At 41.3% G+C, this 25,618-nt stretch overlaps 1 protein-coding gene across 5 annotated transcripts in view; it reads right to left on the bottom strand.

Annotated features, from left to right (window-relative positions):
• PPP3CA (protein phosphatase 3 catalytic subunit alpha) overlaps nucleotides 1–25,618 on the bottom strand; it is a 353,670-nt gene that overhangs the window by 86,921 nt on the left and 241,131 nt on the right. For all 5 annotated transcript variants that reach the window (XM_040329963.1, XM_040329973.1, XM_040329989.1 and 2 more), the window contains exons 4-6: nucleotides 21,802–21,913; nucleotides 17,520–17,665; nucleotides 2,399–2,538 (exon numbers count right to left, since the gene is read on the bottom strand). In XM_040329963.1, the coding sequence (XP_040185897.1) occupies nucleotides 2,399–2,538; nucleotides 17,520–17,665; nucleotides 21,802–21,913 (398 nt within the window). The remainder of the gene's footprint in view (nucleotides 1–2,398; nucleotides 2,539–17,519; nucleotides 17,666–21,801; nucleotides 21,914–25,618) is intronic.

Raw genomic sequence — 25,618 nt, 5'->3', positions numbered from 1 at the left:
TGGGTTAGCTAATCTGATAGAACACTGACCATACACATTTTAAATTTCAGGCAGTTCAGCAGTTCCTGCTGAACCAGCCGGGATTCGAACGGTTAATGGGCAGGCTGAATGTACAACGTTAATAATTCGATCAACTTGGGTACAACCAGCATTACAGATTTGCTTGCGGTTATCGTAAGCAGCTGCTATAGTGGCTAGCGATAACCCCTGCCTTCTCCTGGCAGGGACAGCTTCCCCCGCCCAGCCCCACTGGCTGCAGACAATGGCTCAGCAGGAGGGATTCCCCTGTCAGTACTGTGTTGATGGGGAAATCATCGAAATCATGTGAATTCCTTTCCTGCAACCTGTAGTAGCAAGAAAGAAATTTGAACTGCGAATGGCCTGTCGAACTGTATATAGCCTCAGCTACAGAGTTTTCCCGTTCCACTCCCAAAACAAAATAAGAGTGGGATGAATGAATACATAGCTCCTCCGATTGGTGGTTGAGTGGAAATTGTGACATCACTCACTGCCTCAGCCATTCACAGGGAGCTTTGTATTTATCAGAGAATACAAAGCAAGTAGTGCTCAGGCCGACTCGATTTGTTCCCGGAGTGGGACGGGAAGTTCTTATCCTACTAATACAACTGGAACACAGTGCTGTATACTGCCAGTTGCTGAGGCTACATACAGTTAATACAGCATCCCCAACAAACGCAGCTGTTAGCACAGAAAATAGTTTGTTTGGGCCAACTATTGAAAGGGATATTAAATATGGAGTTAGACTTTAACTTTCTGCAGTAAGCGGACAATGCTGCATATGTTTTGTATGTGAATTACAGAATACCTCCCCCAATGTTATGGAGATGATCGGTAATTCCAACACACTTCATGTCATGAGGTTACAAAAGCTGGTCCCTGCACGGATACAGTAAAATGAGTGAGCGATGTCAATCATTGGACAGGAAGTAAGTTATTGGCAGGATTATTATTATTATGTGAAAATAAAGCACAAAAAAGGCTAAAAATGAAAAGGAATGCAGCCACTGCATCGAAGGACTAGCAAGCTGCAATGTATTACATTTATGTTCTTCTTTACATATGCATTTGTTATTACCACCTGGTGTTGTGACATGAGCAGTAAAGTTTTATTAGAAATCCTACTTCATAATTTATCTGTATAAAGCTTTTACCTCTTGTGCAAAAAAGTAACATTATGGGTCATAGATATCCTGTGCATTTGGATAGCTCCAGGGGCATTTCAGAAGTTATCAGCCAAAATGCTTATGTTGGGTGTGTACAAGAGCTACACTATACATTTTTGGCACATTCTCAAAAGCTACAAGAAAGAAAAATATGGAAGATGAGTACTCGCAACACCTGCAGCCAGCAAACTGACAGCCATTCTGGCTAATACAGAAAAATGAGTATGCTACAGTCTCTGTCACCAGGCCTTTTTCCCAACTGGGAACATGACAACTAGTGTCACTAAACCCACATCTTAAACTTACAATAAATGCTGTATTACATGATGTTCATGCTCACTCTGAGATTTGTTTTCTGTAAAAAACCTGGCTAATCCTGGTTTGCCATCTCCCCATTCTGTCCAAGTCCCCAATTCAGCTAGGGATTTTGCAGAGCAATGTTGGCAGCTCTGCACGTGCTCAGTTTTCAGTGAGTTTCTATGCTGAGCATTTCCTCCCTATCACATCTGAGCAGCCCATGTGACTATAGAGTCACACATGTGGGTGTATACACAGAGGTAAATGACAGCGCACTCCTACCTCCTCCTCCTCACTAACCCAATGGGGTGGGATATTCCATGAAGATTGATGGAGAATTCACCTCCCTCTTATTCTAAGACACAGGCTGGAGGGGTGTGACACAGTCTGTGACTGGCAGAAATCCACTCACACCATGTTTTAAAAAAAAAAAAAAAAAAATCAAATATACTGTATATTTGTATGACAATTTAAAGTCGGTTATTGAAATTAAATATTTATTTTTACTCTGTATTCCAAAGGCTTTTTGTTTTATTTTTTTAAACATGTGACCAGCAGCAGAAGACTAGAAGCTCCTCCTTATGTTTCACTGCAGACAGGCTAGGAAAGATCTGAGTCATGTGACATCTGTATATCAATTAGAAAAAAAGGTACTTTGATTTTTTTTTTATATTAAAATAATTTCAGTGCCATCATCCACTTAGAGAAATAATAGAGACAATGTAAATTAAACAGTGTGCGTTTAGTATCACTTTAAGTGACCATTTGCAGATTATTTCTGCCACAAGTAAAATCAAGTGTTGGCAGTGTCTTTAATGCCACTCCAAACCAGACATTTTTATTTTGGCTGATTTTTATGTATATTTTATAGATAAAGGTTACAAAATGGTGCAGCAATCTGAAGCCAAGTTACATACCTGTAAAAATAAGAGCACCCCCTAACTGTGTTGTGAGTAAAATGTTCTTGGCTTTTCTCATTTCCAAAGTCTTCCAGAGGATCTGACCACAAAATATCACACATGGGTCCATATGCGGGGGGTTCTTTAAAGCGATCTAACTGAGAAAAGTGAAAGAACACAGCAATTAGTTTTCAGAATGTAACTAGAACAAATAGAACCAATAAAATGAAAAATTATGCATACATATATGTCCTATGGATAGGCAATAGTACAGACAAATTATCACTTAATGCACTTAGTAATATTTTACTTTTAATAATAGCAATAACCATGATTGGAATTGCTCTTCCTTTGATTAAAGGTACGATACAAAAATCTGATGTCTCACAGACCTGGTCTTTTCCAACCTGATTTGTTAGTAGACAGACACAATAAGATATTTCTATAAAGACTGAGGGCCAGATTCACGTACCTGCGCCGCAGCGTAACGTATCCCGTTTACGTTACACCGCCGCAAGTTTTCAGCGTAAGTGCCTGGTTCACAAAGCACTTGCCTGTAAACTTACAGCGGTGTAACGTAAAGGCGTCCGGCGCAAGCCCGCCTAATTCAAATGTGGCGTGTACCATTTAAATTTGGCGCGCTCCCGTGCCGGACGTACTGCGCATGCTCCGTTTTGAAATTCCCGCCGTGCTTTGCGCGAAGTGACGTCATTTTTTTGAACGGCGACGTGCGTAACGAACTTTCGTATTCCCGGACGTCTTACGAAAAAAAAAAAATATTGAAATTAGACGCGGGAACGACGGCCATACTTTAACATGGCTCGTCTAAAGTTAAGCCATGTAAAAGAATGCCTAACTTTGCGACGGGAAAAAATTACTAGCGACGACGTAACGAACGCGAAAACCTTTGTGGATCGCCGTAAAAGCTCATTTGCATACCCGACGCTGAAAAACGACGCAAACTCCACCCAGCGGCGGCCGAAGTATTGCAGCCTAAGATCCGAAGGCGTACAAAGCCGTAAGCCTGTCGGATCTTAGCCAAAAGCCGTCGTATCTTGTTTGTGAATCACAAATTAAGATACAACGCGGCAAATTTGAAAATACGCCGGAGTATCAGTAGATACTCCGGCGTATCTCGTCTGTGAATCTGGCCCTGAATGCCCTTATCTGTAGTAAAAACAATAAAGAAGATGCCTAAGTCAGGATAATCAGAAACACAAGTAAGCCAAGGGCAATGATATAACTAAAAAGGCTGCTTTTAAAAGTGAAAGCACATTTGTATTCTATAAATGGAGTTTCTCAAGACAGGCACAGGAATATGTTTAAACACCGGTAAGGATTTTATGTATTCCTGCTATTGTATACAGCACACTCAATCTTAAGAAAAATATGGAGGTTTCCACTGTTCGTCTTCTTTAGAAAATGCTAGTTGCTTGGCTGTGTCTGACTTCCAAACGTTTGAGTCATCCAACCAGAACCACCATGCAGGGTATGCGACGGAAAATACTTAGATCTCATGGACACTGGAAATTTTACAGCCACTTCTAGGGGCATCTGGCATTTTTATTTCCTGCCTCCAAATGCTGCTGCATGTTAGCCTATGTGTTCTTACAAACAAACTTTTAGAGATGTTTAGTGGCAGGAAATTGTAGACGCAGGAAAAAAGAAACACTGCCAGTGGGTCCAGGAGCAGCAGAAATTGGGCAGAAAAAACATTTGACGCGTGTTAACAAGTGCAATTGTGCATTAAAGGGGTTGTAAAGACAAAAATATTTTCCTCTTAAATTAAAGTCTGACAGTAGCTGATAAAGTAAAAAGTAATGTTTTGCATTATAACTAGTTTGATACCTGTTGAAATCGAGCTGTTTTATTCACCTCCGTCACTCCTGAATCATTATTCTCACTGACTTCCTGGTTTGCGGTGCGCATTCATTCTTGCTACATCACGGCCTAATGGGAACTACAGTTCCCATTAGGCTTAGCCTCCATGCCTGTGAGGGATAAGAGAGCATCTTCACGCAGGGCTGTAGTCATAGGGAGGGGGTGAGAACATTCTGCTGTCCACCGTGCAAAACGGCTCGGATGCTGGTGAAGAGCAAGAAGAGGAGAGACAGGAAATGGCATTTTCAAACCTGGATTCCTGTTTTGTGGAGGTCAAAAGGAAAAACGAGGTAAGTGATATTTAAATGCTCTAGCTTACAGCAATCAATTGATCTAATAAAAAACAAACCTTTAGTGTTCCTTTAATGCTAGGTGTGTTTGGCGCTTGAGTGTTAATTAATTTCAATGGCCAGAATAAATGATTTGTGAATAATAAAAGTAGGCTCAAGCCTTAGAAAATATGGGATGATGACACTCTCGAGGCCGCAGACGAAGGAGAATCTTGTCTTCTGGTACTGTTGGACCTAAGCGCAGCTTTCGACACGGTAGATCACAAACTATTACTGGCTCGGCTAGCAGAAGTAGCCAGAGTCGCAGAAAGCGACCTATCATGGTTCTCCTCTTTTCTGGAAAACCGATCACAAATAGTGAAATTGGGACCCTCAAGGATCCCCTCTGTCGCCGGTGCTATTCAACATCTATCTCTGCCCTCTCTTTGAAATCATCAGTAGCCAAAAACTACTTTATCACTCATATGCAGATGACACTCAACTGTATTTTCGCATCTGCAACAAAAAGGATCATCATCTCAGTCTAGAGACATGCCTCTCTTTGATAGAAAACTGGATGACAAAGAGTCATCTTAAACTCAACAGCTCCAAAACAGAACTTCTCCTGTTTCACGCCAGTCGTAAGAACCAACTTGCACCAACTTGGACACCCCCACCCATTCTGGGCCAAATCATCACCCCTAGCGCCAAAGTCAAAAGTCTCTGAGTCATCTTCGACACCTACATGACAATGGATGCACAAATAGGGTCAGTAGTCAGCGGATCTCACCATCTGCTGCGCCTACTACGCAGACTTATCCCTTTTATTCCTAAAGAAGACATAGCAGTTGTGGTGGGAACAATCGTTAACTCCAGACTGGACTATGCAAATTCCCTTTACCTCGGACTCCCTAAGTACCAAATCTCTCGTCTGCAAGTCGTTCAAAATACGCCCGCCAGACTTGCAACTGGGATAAAACCATGGGAATCTATCTCACCTTCGCTCAGAGCCCTTCACTGGTTGCCTTTAAAAAACAGAATTGCTTTTAAAGCACTCTGTCTGACCAGCGATGGACTGGCCATCGGGAGTACCGGGAGAATCCCGGTGGGCCGATCGGATAATTGGGCCGGCCGGCTGTCAATCACTGTCATTTTCGATTGAGTATTCTTTACATGGCTTTGCGAGATACCCGGCGTCGGCGGCGCCGTCAGCCAATAACCGGCGTCCTGGCCGCGTCCATCAAGCTGTGCTGGCCTGCCACTTCCGTCCGGCTCCGCCTCCTCCTATGTTTAGAGCGGCCCTGATCACCTCCCAGCGGCGTGACGTATCTCAGGGGTCACGCTCACGGCCGTATGCGGGAGGGGATGGGAGGAGCCGAGCCCGAGGAGAGAGGCCTCAAGCTACAAGACGAGGTGGAGCCAGCGCCGCCGAGGAGGAACGTGGTACAAGTACAGTACGCTTCAGTGCCACCACCACCGCACCATTCCGGCAGCAAGTAAGGTTAAAAAAGAGGCAAAGGAAGTAAATTATATGCAGGAAAAATGTTAATTGCTGAGTGGATAGTGAGACTGTTTAGTGTAGACTTTTTTTTTTTTACTCTACTCATTTCTGCTTTTTCTTTCTATACACTGTACCTGCCCCAACACAACCCTCTGAGGGTTGCAAATAGAACCATCCTTTGCCCCTTTAAGTGCTTAGTTTCCTATTGGCTATTAACTAATGCCTTAGTTAGCATCGGATGTATGCAGATTATGAGATGTGATGACTGCCATTTTTTTTTTAATATGCATCATGGGGGGGGGGGGGGGGGGGGCGGTTAAATCTGCCACCACTGGTCACAGTTACTGATGTGATATGTGTATGAAGATACTCACAGTTCATAATCTTCATACACTTATTACATCAGTTACTATGACCAGTGGTGGCAGACAGTACATCCCCCCCCCCTGCCATGCTGCGTATTAAAAAAAAAATCAGAATGCTAGTCTGTGAGGGGGGGGGGGGGGATGTACTGTCTGCCACCACTGGACATAGTAACTGATGTAATAATGTGATATGTGTATGAAGATTATGAACTGTGACTGTCATTCTGATTTTTTTAATATGCAGCATGGCGGGGGCGGGGGGGGGGGGGGGGGGGGGGAGAGGGGGAGGTAAATGAACTGTCTGCCACCCACTACTGGACATATCACATTATTACATCAGTTACTATGTCCAGTGGTGGCAGACAGTACATTACCCCCCCCCCCCTTCACAGATTAGCATTCTGTTTTTTTTTTTAATATGCAGCATGGCGGGGGGGGGGGGGGGCAATGTACTGTCTGCCACTACTGGAGATAGTAACTGATGTAATTTGTAAAAAACCTGTTTATACTTACAGTGGAATGTTTTTACTTACGTTTTTTTTTTGTGTGTTTGGGAAAAATAAAGTGGGACGGTCTGGCTGAAGTCCAGGGCCACTTTATTGTCCCAGTCCATCCCTGTGTCTGACGCATAAGTGCATCCATGGAAGGGCCCCTCAATATCTATGCGAAAAAATAAAAACTTACAACCCCAATCGCGTTCTGCGATCCACCGACCAAAATCTGCTCCAGATACCCAAAGCCAAATACAAATCCAAAGGAGAAAGAAGATTTGTGTTCCAGGGTCCCAGACTATGGAACGCTTTACCAACCAGCATTCGGTTGGAGGAGAACCACTTGGCCTTCAGAAGACAGATCAAAACTCATCTCTTTTGATATCAAGAGAGACAGGAACAACGAGCGCCCAGAGGCGATTAAGTTTGCATGTGCTGCGCTATATAAGTTTTTCACTCACTCACTCACTCAGAATACAAAAAAACAAAACAAACACTAAATCTACAGACAATCCATATACAAACTATATACAAGTTTATAACATATGCGATAAAAAAAGTCCAAATGTGCAATGATTTATTGCCAAACACCATGGTTTCAAAAGTGCGAGAGTACCAGGATCTTCCCTATATGTGCTTCACCACGTGCATATACACTTCGAACTAACCAGAACACTGCGATTAGTTTGCAGAACACTGCAAACTAACCAGTAACTAGTAGGCAATACTAAATTCAAATCCAAATCAAGGGGGGGTTATGAGAAAGATCTTTTCCTATGATGCTCCTAAATGTTCTCAGTCCCAGCATAAAACGATAAAAAAAAAAAACGCAGGAGAGATTTAGCATAAAAAATTCATAAAAAACCATAGGCACTCACATGAGAGTATTGATGTATGGGTGCCAACACACACAGCTAGACTAGCTGAAGAGAGAGCTAGCGTGCATTCCACAGACCCGGTAGGACATCAGGAACAAGCCCAGAAGTGGCTTTAGCAGCTCGAACCTCAGGCGGTGTGACACTGCTCCCTTCAACTCATCTAGCTGTGTGTGTTGGAGCCCATACACCAATACTGTCATGTAAGTGTATATACCGTATTTATCGGCATATACACACAGGCGCATAACATGCACCTTCATTTTAAGAGGGAAGTTTCAGGAATTTTTTAATTTTAAATAAAGAACTTTGAAGAAAAATAAGGGTCAGTGCCTATCTGCAGCCTCACAATTGCCCATCAATACAGCTTGATCAATCCCCATCTGTAGTCTCATAATTGCCCATCATTGCAGCTTGATCAATGGCCACCTGCAGCCTCACCATTGCCGTGAATACAGCCCGATCAATGCCCTTCTTACCTCAGATTACTGCTGACTCAGAGGGGACAGGAAGGGGGGCGGGATAAGCGCTGTCAGATTACATACAGCAAGAATCTCCTGTTTACTCGGCGCCCTCTTTAAAAAAAATTCCCCCTCCAGGACCAGCTTCTATGATAGACAGAACACTGGTCCAATGCCGGCCCAGGACACGGGACTTCCTATTACAGAGGCTGCTGAGTAAACAGGAGATTCTCACTGTATGTAATCTGACGGCGCTCGTCCCGCCCCCATCCCCGTTCTCTCCGAGGCAGCCCAAATTGAATTATTGACGTATACCATGCACACGCTTTTTGCAACCGATTTGCAGGGTGAAAAAGTGAGAGTGTTATACGCCAATAAATACAGTAGTTTTTTTATTTGTCTTTTTATACCAAATAAAATATACTACACTATATACCCCCTGCTGCTACTTTATTGGATTGTTTTATCCTGGGAATGAGAACATTTAGGAGCATCATACAAGATCCAGCTCATAATCCCCCCTTGATTTGTATTTGATTTATGTATCGCCTAACGGTCACTCTGTTAGCTCCAGTGTTCTGGTAAGTGTGCAGCGTATATGCACGTGGTGGAGCATATATAAGGAAGATCCTGACACTTTGGCACTTTTGAAAGTATGGTGTTTGGCACATATTATCACATATTTATGTTATAAATTTGTATATGGTTTGTATATGAATTGTGTGTAGATTTAGTGGGTTTTTTGGATTCTAAGGCTTGCGCCTACTTTTATTATTCACATATTATCTAGTGTAATTTTGCATTCAAAGGGTCAGCGGCCTGGTGACGTTTTTCTGGTTATTTCTTTGTTTTGTTTTTTTGGGTTGGTTTGGTACCCTTTTATATTTACCAGAATACGTTATTCATTCTGGGCAATGAAATAAGTTAACGCTCAAATGTTTGACTCGGATAAACGATTCTCAAAGCGTTACACACTTTTACAAGCGTCAGGCGTTTCTTTTTGCAAAATGCTGCTGCCAGGAGGAAGGCTTCTAGGAGAGTTTACAAAACATCCAATGTGCATGAGGGCCTTTAGCAAAAGAAGCCAGGCAATTAGCTTTTCGGGAAGAGACATTGATAATGCCAGGCTACCCAATTATTTAATGAAATGTTATGTTTAACTAGGATTTAAAAACCTTTAGGCTCGGTTCACACTGCTGCGCTGCCAATTCGTTCCGTTTTTTTTGTCCTGTGTGAGGTGCAAATTTACCGCAAATTTACTGCGAATTTCAGGAGTTGGACAGTTGTGCATTTCCTGTATTTTGTGGAGAGTAGTATGGTGGAATTCGCATATATGTAAACCAGTAATGCGATTCCAGAACGATTTACATTGATGTCTATGGAGACTAAATTTGCAATGCTGTAAACTCGCACAAGACCCATTTTTTTAATCGCATCACATTCGTAGAGGAATCACAACGCATGTATGTGAACGACCATCATTGAAAACAACTACTTTATGGATGACATGCGAATTTAGAATATTTTTGATGCATCACATTCGTTATGAACTTGCATCAGTGTGAACCGGGCCTTACAATTCTCATTTAGTACATATAAATGCAGATGAATTAACAATATTTCTTTGCATTCAAGTAAAGCAAAACCACCTGCTTCAAATTTACAGCACACATTCACGATTGTCACTTGTTTCCGTGCTGTAGATAGTCGTACCATTTTAAAGAAAACTGCACTTCCAGAAATATGGGGGCTGCCATAGATGATCCACTGTACTTCTGAAAATGATAACTGCCTGGCTCTCTATAGATTTAGTACTTTATGAGACAACAATTAGGAACAAGCACAGGGATCAGGAAAGTGAGAACCCCTAATCTGTCTTGATAAATTTTTAGGGATAGTGACCCAAGCAGTTAACCACTAGACAAGAAGGTGGCAATAGCAGCCCCTATTCTTCTTCAGTAAAAGATTCCTGTAATGCACATTTAGAGTGATTTTCTACTTTTACTATTATGTTTCCACTAGTTACATGATCAGCCCCAGCTTTGCATTCGTTATTTTTTTTTTTTTTTGACAATGACATACATAGAAAACCACTGAGAGCTGGAAATCCAGATACATTTAATAAATAATAGATTAATAGAGTTTAAATACCATTATGAGTTATTTGAAAAGACAACACAGAAGAACTGTTTTCTTTTAGGCTCCGTTCATCTGACTGAATTTTGCACTGAGCCATCCAATAATGTATCAGGCATATAGAGCCTTGATTTATCAAAGATGCAAACTGGAGTGTGTGAAAAAATAAGCTTAAAGCTCCCCTGTTGCCTCACAGCAGAGAGCAAAATGATAACACATACCTGACTTAAAAAAAAAAAAATACTGAACATAATAAAAAAAGAAAATAAGAGCAAATGCTGACAACCAAACTTAGGGCCTGTGACAACAGCTTTCGTTAAAGACCAGAACTGCTCATCTTCCTATGCAAGACAAGGGAAGGCAGGTCAAAAGATGGGTCAACAGTACCACTGAATAAACTGACAAATGGCAATGATCTCAGAAGCCTCTAAAATTGATCTTAAACGCAAGCTGAATGTACGTGAAAGCCCACCTCTACCCATCGACACTTGGCTGCAGCCCCTCAACACAGATTCTTAGTGGTTCTGGTAAACATTGTTTACAGTCAACTAATGATTTTTTTTTGTACGAAGTATTGATTTTAAAACACATAGAACCTTAGAAGCCAGAGGAGATCTACAATAAGGGTGCAGTTGGCAAGTCACCTTGATTTATAAACTTATCAAAATCTTTAAGCCAGCCAGGAAGCAGAACAAAATATAAATAATTTAGCAATGAAACAGTGAAATTTTAACCTAGGGCTTAATAATATTTGAAAGGAATGAAGTGATATTTCATCTCTCTGACATTCAATTAAGAAGAAGAAAACTTTCATTAAAAAGATGCATTCGTAGATTCAGCTTCAAATACAGATCATAAAATATGCAATACTAAGCTGGATTTCTAAACTTATTTTAGGCTACTAAATTATTCATGGTTTTGTAACTGAAACACTCTGGAATGAAATAATGTGTGTTGATAAATATGCAGATTGCATTCACAATTGCCAGGGATAGTCTTATTACCAACTGCACATTCCATAAAAAAAGTTAATGACTCCAAGTAAATATGCAATTAAGCATGGAATCCCAGAGTAAGAATAAATAAACAATGTGGGGGTGCATTCATTTACATTTGATTAAGGTGAGCTTCCCAGCGGGAAAAAAACAACAACAATCATGGACCTTTGTGTCTCAGGATAAGATGAACTGTCTGGGTAGTAGATCAGCTGTGTACAACCTTTCAGAGACTGGATCTGAACAAGACTACTATTAATAATCTGTTATGATTGATGCCAAAGAAGCAACCAGGTCTTTAACAGAACCACAGGTACAATTTGCCTCTGGTACTACATGATGAATGATGGGAGGCATGCCATTAGTTTCAAGATAATTTATTGCTAAACAGTATACAGTCTGAAATTTGTCTAGAAATTGTAGAAGCAAGAGGTTCAATTTAAAGCTGAATCTGTTCTAAAATATCTGTCAAAGAATTTGTAGTTTTTCTATACCAATTCTGTAATAAAAGGAATCGTGTCTAACAGCAAAACCAGGTTTTCAACCTACATGGCAGAAGCAGAGACTGGTCAAGAACACATCCAGCTTGATGCCTGAAACAGATCCTGACTGGATTCTAGCAATGTTCTTCTCTTGCAGGATCAGTAGAAGATAGGATGTCAACCTGGATAAACTTTAAAACGGAATGAACAGTAGACCACAACTGGGCTACAGAGACTTAGGGCTGAAATGCCCAGGAAACTCCCACTGATCTCATAAAATGGGCTTGTAAAAGCACAGGAGGAGATTTATCATTGAGAAGGTAAGCTCTTGCAATCAGATTTGATATCGATTGTGCAATGTAGAACTTTAAGGCAGGGTGTCCCTTGCGGGGTCCCAAGAACAGGACAAACTGGGAATCCATCTGTCTGATTGGAGCAGTAGCCTTGAGGTTTACTCTAATGGAGTGCGGCAGCCGCGTCATACGCTGCCTGTACACTGGGAAATGCGTTGCAGTTCCAGTGACGTCATCATCCCTCGCCTGCCTCTCCAACTGCGCTCCAAGCCTCGTTCTGAATTCCCTTCTTTCACCGCACCCGGCTGCACTTCCATCAGCGGTGTGACAACACTTAAGCTGTACAGCGCTTCTGCAGGACCAGGAATCGGTCGGCGGATCTGATGACCTCTCTCCCTCCACTAGGAAATTTACATGCCTATTTAAACCACTAAAATGTGAGTGGCCATGTTTATTGTGTTTACAATTACATTTTTTAAACTATTACACCCAGAGGCACCTCTTCCCTTGTGTTTTTTCTGTATAGCTGGAACATGGTTTCTGTTCCCCTCTAATGTCAGTCCTGAGAGTGTAATCCTTATTATTATTTACCACACCATCACCTCCCAGCTTTGAGACTTTTATGCTACACTGTCAGAGCTTGGACTTTTATCGCTTTCTGACTGTACATACCATTATGTATACTTAGTCCACCTTAATACTAACTTGATGCCTGTTGCACTGGTTGTTAGTGCATTTTTACTTGTTGTAAGGATGGAAGGACAATGTCCTCACTGAAGTGGAATGTCAAGACCACCTTTAAGAGAATAGATGGTCATTCATTGTGTCATTGTGAAATATGAGGAAAGACTCTTTGCAGGAAAGAGACGCCAGTTCAGAAACATATGGCAGACAAGATAGCGAACAAAAAGGCTACTTTGCATATGAGATCCTCTAGGATATTATGCCTATTAGTTTCAAAGGGTGGTTTATTGGCAGAGAGAACCAAGTTGAGATTCCAAGGAAGCACAGGGTGCTGCAAGGGGGGCTTAAAGGACAAGTTCACCTTTGAGAACATGTTACATATAAATTTAGGGTGGAACATGTAACATGTTCCAGTGCTGCAGCCGCAGCCCGCTGCCGGAATTGCAGTTTTTTTGCCGATTTGCGCTTTTCAGTCTCCGTGCTTTGCAGATCGTTTTCTCGGGTTCAGTTTGTGCTTGTGGGTTCTTATCTGTTTTTCAGTGCTTGCAGTCAGGTCGTATCAGTTTTGCAGAGCGTTCCTGTCCACTCGAGTTCTGTTTTTCAGTGCGTTCTTTACAGACCTTGCTGTACTTGGGTGCTTTCTGTTTTAAGTGTTCTGCCATCATACAAGTGATACAGAAGGACTATATTAAGGTAAGTTGTCTCCTCACAATCTATATATGTCTTTAATGTATGCTAATGTCTTGTATTATTTGCATCATTCCCTAATTACCGTGATTGTAATATGCTGTGAATGTCCCCTTTGTCCCCATGCATGTTCTAAGCATTTAATGTTCCTTTTTTGGCCTACATGCATATTTCCCTTTACTAACCTGTCCAGCATGCTTTCCTAGGCCCAAACACACCTAGCCTAGTCTGTTTACATCTTTTTTTTTTTGTCTGCTCAATTGTAGTTCAACCCCCCCCCCCCTTAAAATGATTAATGGCCCATCAGAGTGGTGAGGAGTCTGATAATTGGGCCTATTTCAGTTCTGGCATGTAATTAGCACTCCACTAATAAATGTTATACTGATGTTGGACAAGGATGTCTTTTGCTTTGTGATTGCAATGTTTATGTGCCAAAGGACAAATTATTTTTTTTGTTTGACTCCACAGTTTTCTTCTACGCCACAGAAATGGCAGACTGTGGCTTCCCAATTGGCCCAGCGGTCGGACTTCTCTTAACTGCGGAGGGGCAAGAGATGGGCAACACGTCCGCATAGTGCCGCCACCCCGTTTCGGGGTCATTCAATTTCAACTACAAAAGTTTTCATAGTATTGTGTTGATGGTGTTGGCACAGTACGAGTTTTTGTATGTGGACGTGGGGAAGAACGGCCGGATGTCCGACGGTGGAGTCTTTGCGCAGATGGAGTTTGCCCACCGTCTCCATACTAGTGGCCTGGCCCTGCCACAGGATGAAGACAATGTGGAGGGACTCCCTTTTGTGTTTTTTTTTTTGCGGACGAAGCTATCGGGCTTGGACCACACCTTATGAGGCTGTTTCCCCAGAGGACTCTCACCCCGGAGAGGAGGGTTTGGAATTACCGGCTGGCCAGAGCCCGGAGGGTTGTTGAGAATGCCTTCATAATGGCCAGACGATTCCGCCTGTTCCAGACAGCCATCCACATGGCGGACTTTAAACGGAACACTGTCACTTTTCCTGCTGCATTTTTCCCAATTTTTTGCGCAGGCATTCAGAGACCTACCTTTCAAACATTGGGCCTGAGGCCAGACAATCATCTGAGAACCTGACTGACCTGGACACTGGCTGTATTGGATTCCGCCCCCAAACTGCTTGAGATGCCCGTGATATATACGTTGAGTACTTCACTGGTAGGGGGGTCATTGCTTTGCCAGACCATATTTATTTTAAAACAAAAAAGACAGAGGCGCATGTCCCAGCTGGAGGAAGAGTGTCTGCAGGACATTAGGGAGGCAGCTGAAATCATGAGGGCCCCCTTAACCTTGTGGAGGACTACAGCACCTACCTTGCTGACCAGCTGCAAAAAAAGGATGGGCGACAACGGGCCCTGGCAGAGGATTTCTTTGCCCGAGTATATGATGCGATTCATCGACAAATATTGCACTTTAAAATACCTGTGGGAAATCAGAAATACATCCTATTCTAACAAGAATGTTTGAAGGGCAACAATTGCCCACTTGGCCACTTATATGCAGACCTGGATACCAGAGCTAACTTCCACCATAAGTAATAAAATCAATAACATGAGGAATGCAATAGAACGAAGAAAAAAATGCGCTGCAATAAACAAAGCACTAGTTTTAAAAATGTAGAATGTGCCAAACGAACGCAAGTTTTACAAGAACAAGCGCTCCCGTCCTCTAATTTAGTCTGAGCATGTGTGGATTTTTAACCGATGGTTGTGCGTACTAACAATTGTTTTTGACCTATCGGTTAGCAATACATCGGTTAAAATTTAAAGCAAGTTGGCTTTTTTTCTAACCAAAGGTTAAATAACCTATGGGGCCTACACACGATCGGTTTGGACCGATGAAAACGGTCCATCAGACCATTATCCTCTGGTTAACCGATCGTGTGTACGAGGCCTAACTGTGAACAGAAGTCAGGGTCATCATTAGTGGGACCCTGCAGGAGGGTGACTGAGGGTGGTAGGGTATTTTTAAAAGTCAGAAAAACATATACCAAAAAAGTAATTTAGATATGTCCCTGTCCTTGTTTTTCTTAGGATTGTCAGCTCAGCAATATACATCTACTCCTATGAAGATTTTTTCACACTTGGGACACATAATTGATGGCTTTTCTATGGAAATAAATGGAGATTTTTTTCCCACATGTTTAAAATAGGAGCCTGGCCACTTCGGAGGCATTAGCTGCGCTGCTCCTAGCGAACCATAGCAAAGATTATAGTGGAAAATGTACAGGAATGCATAAGATTTGAGAGAGGACAGTTTTAGAAAAAAAGGGGGTGGGGGGGGGCATGTAAAGGATACCTTGTACTAAAAGTAGTGTCATCCCATTAAATATGAAGCTACACTAGCTCCCACAATCCCTTGCACACAAAAAATTCTCCTGCGCTCCGGTGTTTTCCTGCTATAGGGCAATGTCATCCAGTTCCAGTGTAAAGTCTAAAATCTTGCTGCCCTCCTCAGAATCACGGGAATTCATAAAGCTATAAAAGAAAAGAAAAGGGAGGGTGCACCGACCTAGTGCATTATCACTTAGAGGAATTGTATTAGATCGATTAAAACAATGGTCATACTCACAAACGGAGTTGAAAGACAGCGCTTATCGGACAATTGAACTGGGATACAGTATCGCCCAGCGACCATGGTAACAACACGGATCAGATGGCATCAGACCGACATCTATGGCTTACGCGTTTCAGAGGCAAACCTCTTTCATCAGAGCCTCGGTGGTCAGTAGTTGAGCAATAAAATTCCTTTAAGTGATAATGCACTAGGCCTGTGCGCCCTCCCTTTTTACCTAAATTTTACCTGAGGTTTAAGGTGTTCCTATTCATATTTGTGTGTTACAGCTCTTTTCATTGTATTCTCCATAGCATATATTAACAGGGAAAGCGGAACTCTTGATAATTGGCCACAGCCAGTTGCAGACCCAGAAAATCAAGCACAGAGCCTGTCAATACAGTCCTCAGGAGATATAAGGTGGTTTAAGGCTCCATGCACACTGGGCTTAAAAAAAAACGCCAGTTCTCTTGGCAGGGGAAAACAAAAACCTCATATAGAGCGTTTTTTTGTACATAGTTTCGGAGAGTTTTGCAAGGGGGTTTTGACAGAAAGCTCCAATCAGGAATGCAATCCAGAAGGTTTTTTTTGTTTCCTGCCTCTAAACGTTGAGTTTTAAAAACGCCTGTAATCGTCCTAATGTACATGGACACATAGGATAACATTGAGCTGCTTCTACAGGCAAAACACAAAACTGTAGAGGCAGAGATTTTTAAGCCAGTGTGCATGGAGCCTTATGCCGCATACACACGATCAGATTTCTGATGGAATAAGATCCAATGGAATTTTTCGCCGGAATTCTGATGAAGCCGACTTTCATCTGTCTTGCATACACACTATCAGACTAAAATCCAAACAGTCGATCTGAATTTACTATCAGTTTTTTCCCCCCCACATGTTCTATTTTTTTACACCGATGGAAAAAAGTCAGTGGGGGCCCACACACGATCGTTTTTTCCGATGAAAAAAGTCCATCGGAAAAAACGAACATGTGTACATGGCATAAAGGTCTAGTATCTATAAAACAAATTAAAAAAAAAATAGTTTTAAGTAACCTGACTTTTACATTTTTTTATGTTTCTCCTAATCCTTAATGTTTTTGACAATGCTCGCTTCTACATGTTAATAGAGTTAGTTGGTAATTGGGTTTTGTTGGCAAACAAAATAAAAAATAGTAAAACTTGTTTTAGATAAAAAAAAGTGGGCATATACACATATGCCCAGCATGCAGAGTTTGAATTGGGAATACATTCAGCCCATTCAGGCAGGTGGCAGAACACATTGCAATGAATCGTGCCAGCAGGTATAGTAATATTTACTTTCACAGTATGCATTTTCACCCATACCTTCAGGCACAGCATCTCTTGTCCCACACACTATAAAACAGAACAATAGAACAGGTATTCTGATGCTATGGATTCGTTTCATCAGGACTTACTTTTCTAATGTCGTCTAAAGTGTTGATTTCGGGAGATAAGCCACCGTGTACACAGAGGAACTGTTGGTTCATCAGAGCAGCCAAAGGAAGGCAGTCAAAGGCATCCATGCAGGCATCATATATTCTTTCTGAATATTTTATTTTACCTTTTAATGACAGAAAAAAATAAAATCACATTAAAAATTTCACAAATTAAGCTTCAGGAAATCTATGTCAGCAACACTACATTTTATATTCTAGTGAAATTGTCATGCAACGGCACTGGTATTCATACCATTTTTATGACCAATGGCAGTCTTCCAAACACTTAGCCAAAATAAATAAATAAACCAACGTTCAAGTAATTTTTTACTGGGAATCCTAAACAGTAAGGCCTAGATTCACGTGGAGCGGCGTATCTTTTGGCCGGCGTAGCGCATCCCATTTGCACTACGCTGACGTAACATAGTGAGGCAAGGCCAGTATTCACAAAGCACTTGCTCCGTAAGTTACGTTGGCGTAGCGCAAATGGGCCGGCGTAACCCCACCTAATTCAAAGTAGGCATGTAGTGGGCGGGCTACATTTAAATTAACCGTGACTCCATGTAAATGAGGGCCGTTCGTACGGCGCATGTGCGCGCATGCTCAGAATCACGTCGCAAATACTCCCTATGAAACGACGTTGTCTCAATGCTTTCAACGTGAACGTAACCTACGCCCAGCCCCATTCACGTACGCTTACGCAAATGACGTAAAATACGACGGCTGTTCCGTCATCCATACCTTGCATGGGCTGCGCCACCTATAGAGGTGTTTTATCTTTACGCCGGCGTATGTCTTACGTAAACGGCTTAGCTTACTGCGACGGGCGTACGTACGTTCGTGAATCGGTGTATCTTGCTCATTTACATATTCAACGCGTAAATCCACGTACACGCCCCTAGCGGCCAGCGTAAATATGCAGCCAAGATACGACGGCGTAGGAGACTTACGTCGGTCGTACCTTGGCAACAGTGAGGCGTATCTCAGTTTAAGAATGCGCGCAAAGATACGACGGCGCTCATTCGGACTTACGACGGCGTATCTACTGATACGTCGTCGTAAGTCTCTCTGAATCTGGCTATAAATCTTTATTGTAGGTTGCCATTCCCACTATTTTATACTTACAGCTGTGTGTAGTTTCATTCATGCCTCACTACATGTTTTTCAATAACCCCAAAATTTTTAGCTTACCTCCTCCACTACACAATCTCAGTACATTCAACAGAATGCCCATGTCACAACAGAAATTAGGTCACTTGCAAAAACTTGCCATTTAAAAATTAATAGGAGCCAGCTGGTAGGCCAAAAATGGTAGAAATTAAAAAGGAATCCTGTAATGAAGTATGGGGGCTACCATTGTTATTCACCTCCTGGAAACGCTAGGTCCCTGAAGGTCTTGCATATCCCTTGTAATCAGATTAGTATTTTTAGCTAGGGATCAGTACTGATATCTCCTTATTTTTCTCAGTACAGGGTTCCTTTAATGTAAAGAGTGATTTTGTGTGATGATGACCAATGAGCCCAGTTTTAAATACATATATACATTATATAATCAGTGCCATCTTTCAGCTTTCTTAAGATTCATATTGTTCAACAATGCATTTTTCTGAATTAAAAAGGTTTATTACAGACATATTTTAAACATTTTGTGTGTGTGTACAGTACATACAGTATATACCGTATTTATCGGCATATAACACTCACCCAAACTTTAAGATGGAGTTTCAGGAAAAAAACATTGCACAGCCCCCTGCATATAACACGCAGGAACAGTTTAACCTCTATTTTCAGGGTAAAAAAGTGAGTGTTATACGCCAATAAATACAGTATATTTCAATATACACAGATATTAAAGTGAGAAGTATCTAGGATTTGGCTTTAGTCAGAAAAACAATACAAAGAGCCAAGAGCATGGATGTTGTACAGTAACCTCTAGCAACTCTGTGAGAAAAATAATTCTAGCTGTTATGTGTTACTGCACATTGACTGCGCTCGCTATGCTTCCTTACTGACCATACACATACTGGGGTTGATTTACTAAAACCGAAGAGTGCAAAATCAGGTGCTGCTATGCATTGTAGCCACAATCAGTTTCTAACTTCAGCTTGTTCAATTAAGCTTTGACAGAAAAAAACTGGACGACGATTGGTTTCTATGCACAGCTAAACGCTCCAGTTTTAGTAAATCAACCCCACTATGTCATATGTATCAAACTGTCAAACATATACAACAAGAGTAATGTGAATTAGCCCACAGCAAGATATAAGAAACAAGTCTTTATTAGCTACTACTGTCTTAACTACTGAAAACTAGATTCTGATTGCCCACTGTGGGCTACTGCATATCATTACTCTTGGCAGATGATTGAAATGTTCTACCAAACAGGAAACATTGCTTGCTGCTCTATATCATTATAATGTAGTTGTACATTTCAACAAATGAAGAATGTCAAGTGGAGTTCACACTGGCACCATAAAGTCTGACACATTAATGAATAAATCTAGTAGAAAAGCAAATAAAAGCAGAAGGAACAGAAATAAAATCTGAATATTAATATCTTAAAGAAGACGTATGGCCAAAGCTTTTTTGGCCCTACATCCCCTATGGATCACAGAAGTGCCATTTGTTCTGCACTCCTGTGACCCGCTAAAGCCCGCTGTCAGGTGACATTAGCTGCTTCAGACTGAATAAATTCCCAAGTTTAGAGTCTGAATCAACTCAGATGCCTGGACTGGCAGCTGGCTCAGCAAGCCGCTGATTGCCTGAGCCAGCCACTTCCACCCCCTGCACAGCCCAGTACTCCAGTAAGCACTGGAGAAGCGGAGCAGAGCAGAGAGCTGGTGACCATCTCTGCTCACTGAAGACTGAGAGCCAAAAAATCATTGGTTGTGGATCGCCACAATTCTCAGTTTAAGAAGCAGTGGGGGGCCAATGATGCATCAACCTAGGTGAGTAAATTTTAAAGAACCCATGCATAACAGCCAGGACAGATGAATAGTAAATTTGGGATTTTAGATGCAACTGTATGCAATGTGCAGTAACATATAGCAATATAAAAAAAAAACAGAAAAGAAGGTGGAGTCTATAATCAGTATTCCCAAAATATAATTTCACAATATAGATGTTGTCACTCTAGCTTGACTTTGCATATAGAAAAAGTGATCCCTGTATCAGGTGACAGGAAAAAAAGGGGGCTATTCCTGTCATAATGAATGGGACATATTGGGTACAATTTAGTAAATGTTATTGGTATCCAAACATTTTAATTAAAAAACAGTGTATATCAAGGGTTCAGCCTCCCCAGTCAGAAAATACTGTATTTCCCAAAGGGGGGGCTCGATATACACGGTTTTAATTGAAATGTTTTGATACCAAGAAAATTTACTAAACTGTACCCAATATGTCCTATTCATTGTTACATGAATAGCCCCTTCTCTTTCCTATATAGCAACCTAGTTTTAGTTTTACTGTGGCAAGTTTAAGAAAGATCAAATCATACAGAATACTCTGCATTACTACACTTTGCATACTGGTATTTGAAAAGGAACTTCATATGAAACGTTTTCTTTCTGTTTGGAAGGAGTGGATGAGGGCTAAAGCCTCTGTCAAGGTTGTAGATTTTCCTTTATGGAAGGAAACAGAAATGAAATAGAAAAATCTGATGTTAAACCTTCTTTACTCTACAAAAAAGGCGAGTTCTATTATTGTCCCTGTCCCCACGCATGAGATTTCGGTCTGCTTTCTGACCACATGCCAATAGGTCAGGAGAGAAATTCTCACCAAGTGGGAACAGAGCAATAAAAAACATGTTCTCGTTCCTTTTCATTTTAAAGGTTAGCCTTTCCACTTTCTATTAAATGCACTTGTTTCGAAAAAAGTAAGAGAACGCAAATTTTCTGTAACAGAACTTCCATGTACAAGACTGGACACACATAATAGGTTCCCTTAGGGCATTAGATAGACCATGACCACAATAACATCCAGATGAGTACCAGCCTATCTTGGAGAGGCATGATATAATTCTCTTCTACAAAATAGGTTTCATAATAATGAAGTGAATCATAAAACTATTACTCAACATTTGCCTGTTAGCCTAAAGGTGAAATCAGTGTTGTAAATACAAAAATAGAGACATACTGTAGCTAAGAGCTGGAATAACTGATGTTCCTCTATCCTACAGGGACCCACTGGCATGTCTCAAACTAGAAACCTTTTTCTGTAGAACACGAACACCTAAAATGAAAGAGTAAGGTATACCTACATTCTTGTTTGAAGGTAAAATACTCTGTTAGATGTCTACATTCATGATTCCCGCGGAGTAAAAACAGAGTTTTGGGATATAGAATTTTCAAGGCCCACAAGTACAGCACACACTGAAAAAGAAATAGAGCTTCGTCAGAAAACTTATGACATGTCACAATACACCATAAACCCCTCCGTTTCCCAGAACTTAGCAGGTAAATAGAACATTTCTACCCAAACTGAATATCCCTATCCGTATACAAATATGAACAGAATCCTGCTGCCATTTATAGTGCTGGCATGATTGCAACCTGGACATACAAATATTGAGAGTGCACCACTGTGTCTGGTTGTACTATGATATAAAATTTCACTAGCATGTGAAATCTATACTTGGAGCCCCCAACCATATTTATTCACAGAAACCATGGGGAATTCCATTGTGATGTTACATTTAAACTGTAAAGCGGATTTCCAAGCAAAGCAGAACTGAAAAGGAACCGGCAAATGGGTAACTAGAATGGCATAAATACAACTTTTTACTTGTTAATTTTTGTTCTTGGGATTTGGTTTTAGTCCTGGGACTCATTCACACAATCGGTACAGCACCCCTTTTACTTGGTTCCCGTGTCCCAGTTCTGCTGCCAGCCTGCCCATTGAACAATAAATCACATTATCACACTGCCAATTAAATGTAATGATCAAACGGAGACAAAGGCAGCCGTGAAGCTGAACTAGAAAAGAGAGAAATCATCTTCCTGGCTAGTCAGTGTGCCAGAGGTGTGTAAAATAGTGGTGAGCGGCAGAACAGAATAAGACTAGCCATACAAGTAAAACCAATGAACTTTCCCTAAACAGCATGGATGAGGAGTCTCCCCTGATGGCTTTTGCATTCCCACAGCCACTGCTCCTGAAAAATGACTGTATTGGCGGTTGGCCAATAATTTTTGGCTCCTTCAATTTTTAGTTTTTCAAAGTTTTCAAAATTTGTTGATCCAGGAGTGCCGAGAGGACCCCCTATGGCTCACATTTTGGTTGATTCAGGAAAAAAAAATCACAAATTTACGCTGTATAGTCAGGCTAACAAATTGTTTGGTAAGCAAAACAAATCATGTACAGTAAATGTATCTCATATGTGTTCTTCCCTGAAATACCCTTAAAACCTAATTGCTTAGTGACTTATAATGTCCAAAATGTCCAATGGGTAAAAACTAGGGATGCATCAATACCATTTTTTTAACACTTAGTATGAGTATCGATATTCGCTGATACCAATTACCGATACCTGTAGCCTAGGAAGAGTGGGTAGAGGGGTAGTCTGGGAGGGGGGGTAGGTTGTAACTGATTATAGGGTGGGGGGGAATTAGGAGGGTAAGGGAGAGCAGCATGGCAAGGCGTAGGAGGGTGGGTAAGGGCAGGGTGGGGGGGATTGCAGTTTGTCAGAGACTGCAGACATGCCGCATAGTATGATGACATGATATTTACATAGGAAATAGTCAGAGAACCCTAAATAATCAGTGAGGATCCCAGCACAGCCATTAGACGATTATCAGTATGTTGTGAAGATTAATTTTAATTTCATATCCCCATTCAGGACCTTCACACAGATCGGATAATGACAGATAACCCTTCATTTGACTATCAATCAGGCAGACATTAGGTGGAGGTGTACACAGCACGGCCTTTAGGTTACCTGCAGACTCACCCCAGTAACCCAAACTTGTTCCTGTAACCTGCATTCCTATGAAGGGATCTATCGACATAGACAGAATAGAGGAATCTTGTTTATTCCGAGCTGCACTGAGTGACAACATCCCTGCTGTCCCTCCAGCTTGCAGAGCCTTACAGTGCACATTTACAGATGTCAGCATGCACTGCAGTCTGAGCAACATACAAATTATCAGAAAGGAGCCGGCACCGCACAGCATTACACACACGCACACACACACACAAAGGACAGAGAGAGCTGTTACGGTTGGGTGAAGCGGAGCAATATGGAGGAAGCAGAGTCCACCCAGTCCATTCTCCATTATTGGGGTTGAGCTGAGTCCCTGGAGGGAGAACGGGGATCCGCACTACATGAACGTGTCTTGGAAGCTCGATAGGCAGCTGAACACTTTCATTATCATCCATTCACCCTCTGCTAAATCTGCCCCCCTTGCCCTCCTGTAGCAACACAACTGCTCGGCACCACCCAACAAGGAAAATGCTTTGTTTGCTTCGGCAGCTATGATCCGGTCTGTCAGTACACCAAGCACTGCAGAGGACATGTGGCCCCAGCCAGTCCAGGCCTGGTGACAGCTGGTGGGAGGGGAGGGGAATCCCATGGATAGCTGACATGGTTGTTACGGACGCAGTGGCCCCGCTCCTTAACAACCAATAATTACCGACATTCATTTCTTTTCATTTCAGCTGTTGGCAGGGAAATCCCACTGACAGCTGAAAAAAAAACTAGAAGGTATCAGTTCCAGGTATTGGTGCATTTCCACGAGTACCGAGACCCTTAAAAATTCTTAGTATCGCCATCGATACTGGTATCGGTATCAGTGCAACCCTAGTAAAAACAGGAAAAGGAGAAACAAAAATGATGAAGTTCAGAGATAACTTTATAAAGCTGTCTCACTTCTCCATTCTTACCTAATAAGATAATGTTTTATTTTGATTTTTTCTAAACACTGAACTCTGTATGTTTTGAATTCACAAATTTAGCATTACCTTTTCAAGTTCTATTTTTCAAACCTGCCAAAAAAAAAAACACAACTTCCTTGTGTAGGTTTTTTTCTTGACAGTTGGCATACAGAACTTTTCTTACCATGTGACCATAGGCTTAATTCATTAAGCTTTAGTACATGGATAATTACATTAACTGCAGCCATGTGAAAAGCTTTCAAATCTCATTGCATTGGATGTAAGCAACTGTCACTTTTGTGAAGAAAAAAAAAGATCCTTATCCTGGTGTGTTTTCTCTGTGAGCTGAGCCTTATAAGAGGACTAAAAAGTAGCAAGTGGTTCAAGTGAGGGCTGGGAACCTCTAACCTGTGCGATAAACACAACCAAATGATATTTTATAATGGTAGGGACAGTTTTCTTTGGGCTAATGAAGTGGACCAACTAAAAGTTCATTTAGGTTATGGTGAAAGATGGGTGTTAGAAAATAGTTTATTGTAATTATATATATATATATATATATATATATATATATATATATATATATATATATATATATATATATATATATATATATATATATACACAGTGCCTTGTGAAAGTATTTGGCCCCCTTGAACTTTGCGACCTTTTGCCACATTTCAGGCTTCAAACACAAAGATAAAAAACTATTTTTTTTTGAAGAATCAACAACAAGTGGGACACAATCATGAAGTGGAACAGAATTTATTGGATATTTTAAACTTTTTTAACAAATAAAAAACTCAAAAATTGGGCGTGCAAAATTATTCAGCCCCTTTACTTTCAGTGCAGCAAACTCTCTCCAGAAGTTCAGTGAGGATCTCTGAATTATCCAATGTTGACCTAAATGACTAATGATGATAAATAGAATCCACCTGTGTGTAATCAAGTCTCCGTATAAATGCACCTGCACTGTGATAGTCTCAGAGGTCCGTTTAAAGCTTAGAGAGCATCATGAAGAACAAGGAACACACCAGGCAGGTCTGAGATACTGTTGTGGAGAAGTTTAAAGCCAGATTTGGATACAAAAAGATTTCCCAAGCTTTAAACATCCCAAGGAGCACTGTGTAAGCAATAATATTGAAATGGAAGGAGTATCAGACCACTGCAAATCTACGAAGACCTGGCTGTCCCTCTAAACTTTCAGC

Source organism: Rana temporaria, chromosome 1, assembly GCF_905171775.1.
Source record: "Rana temporaria chromosome 1, aRanTem1.1, whole genome shotgun sequence".
In the NCBI taxonomy this organism is placed as follows: Eukaryota; Metazoa; Chordata; class Amphibia; order Anura; family Ranidae; genus Rana; species Rana temporaria.
The sequence above is the reverse complement of the archived record's forward strand: the minus strand, read 5'-3'. Positions and strand labels throughout refer to the sequence as shown.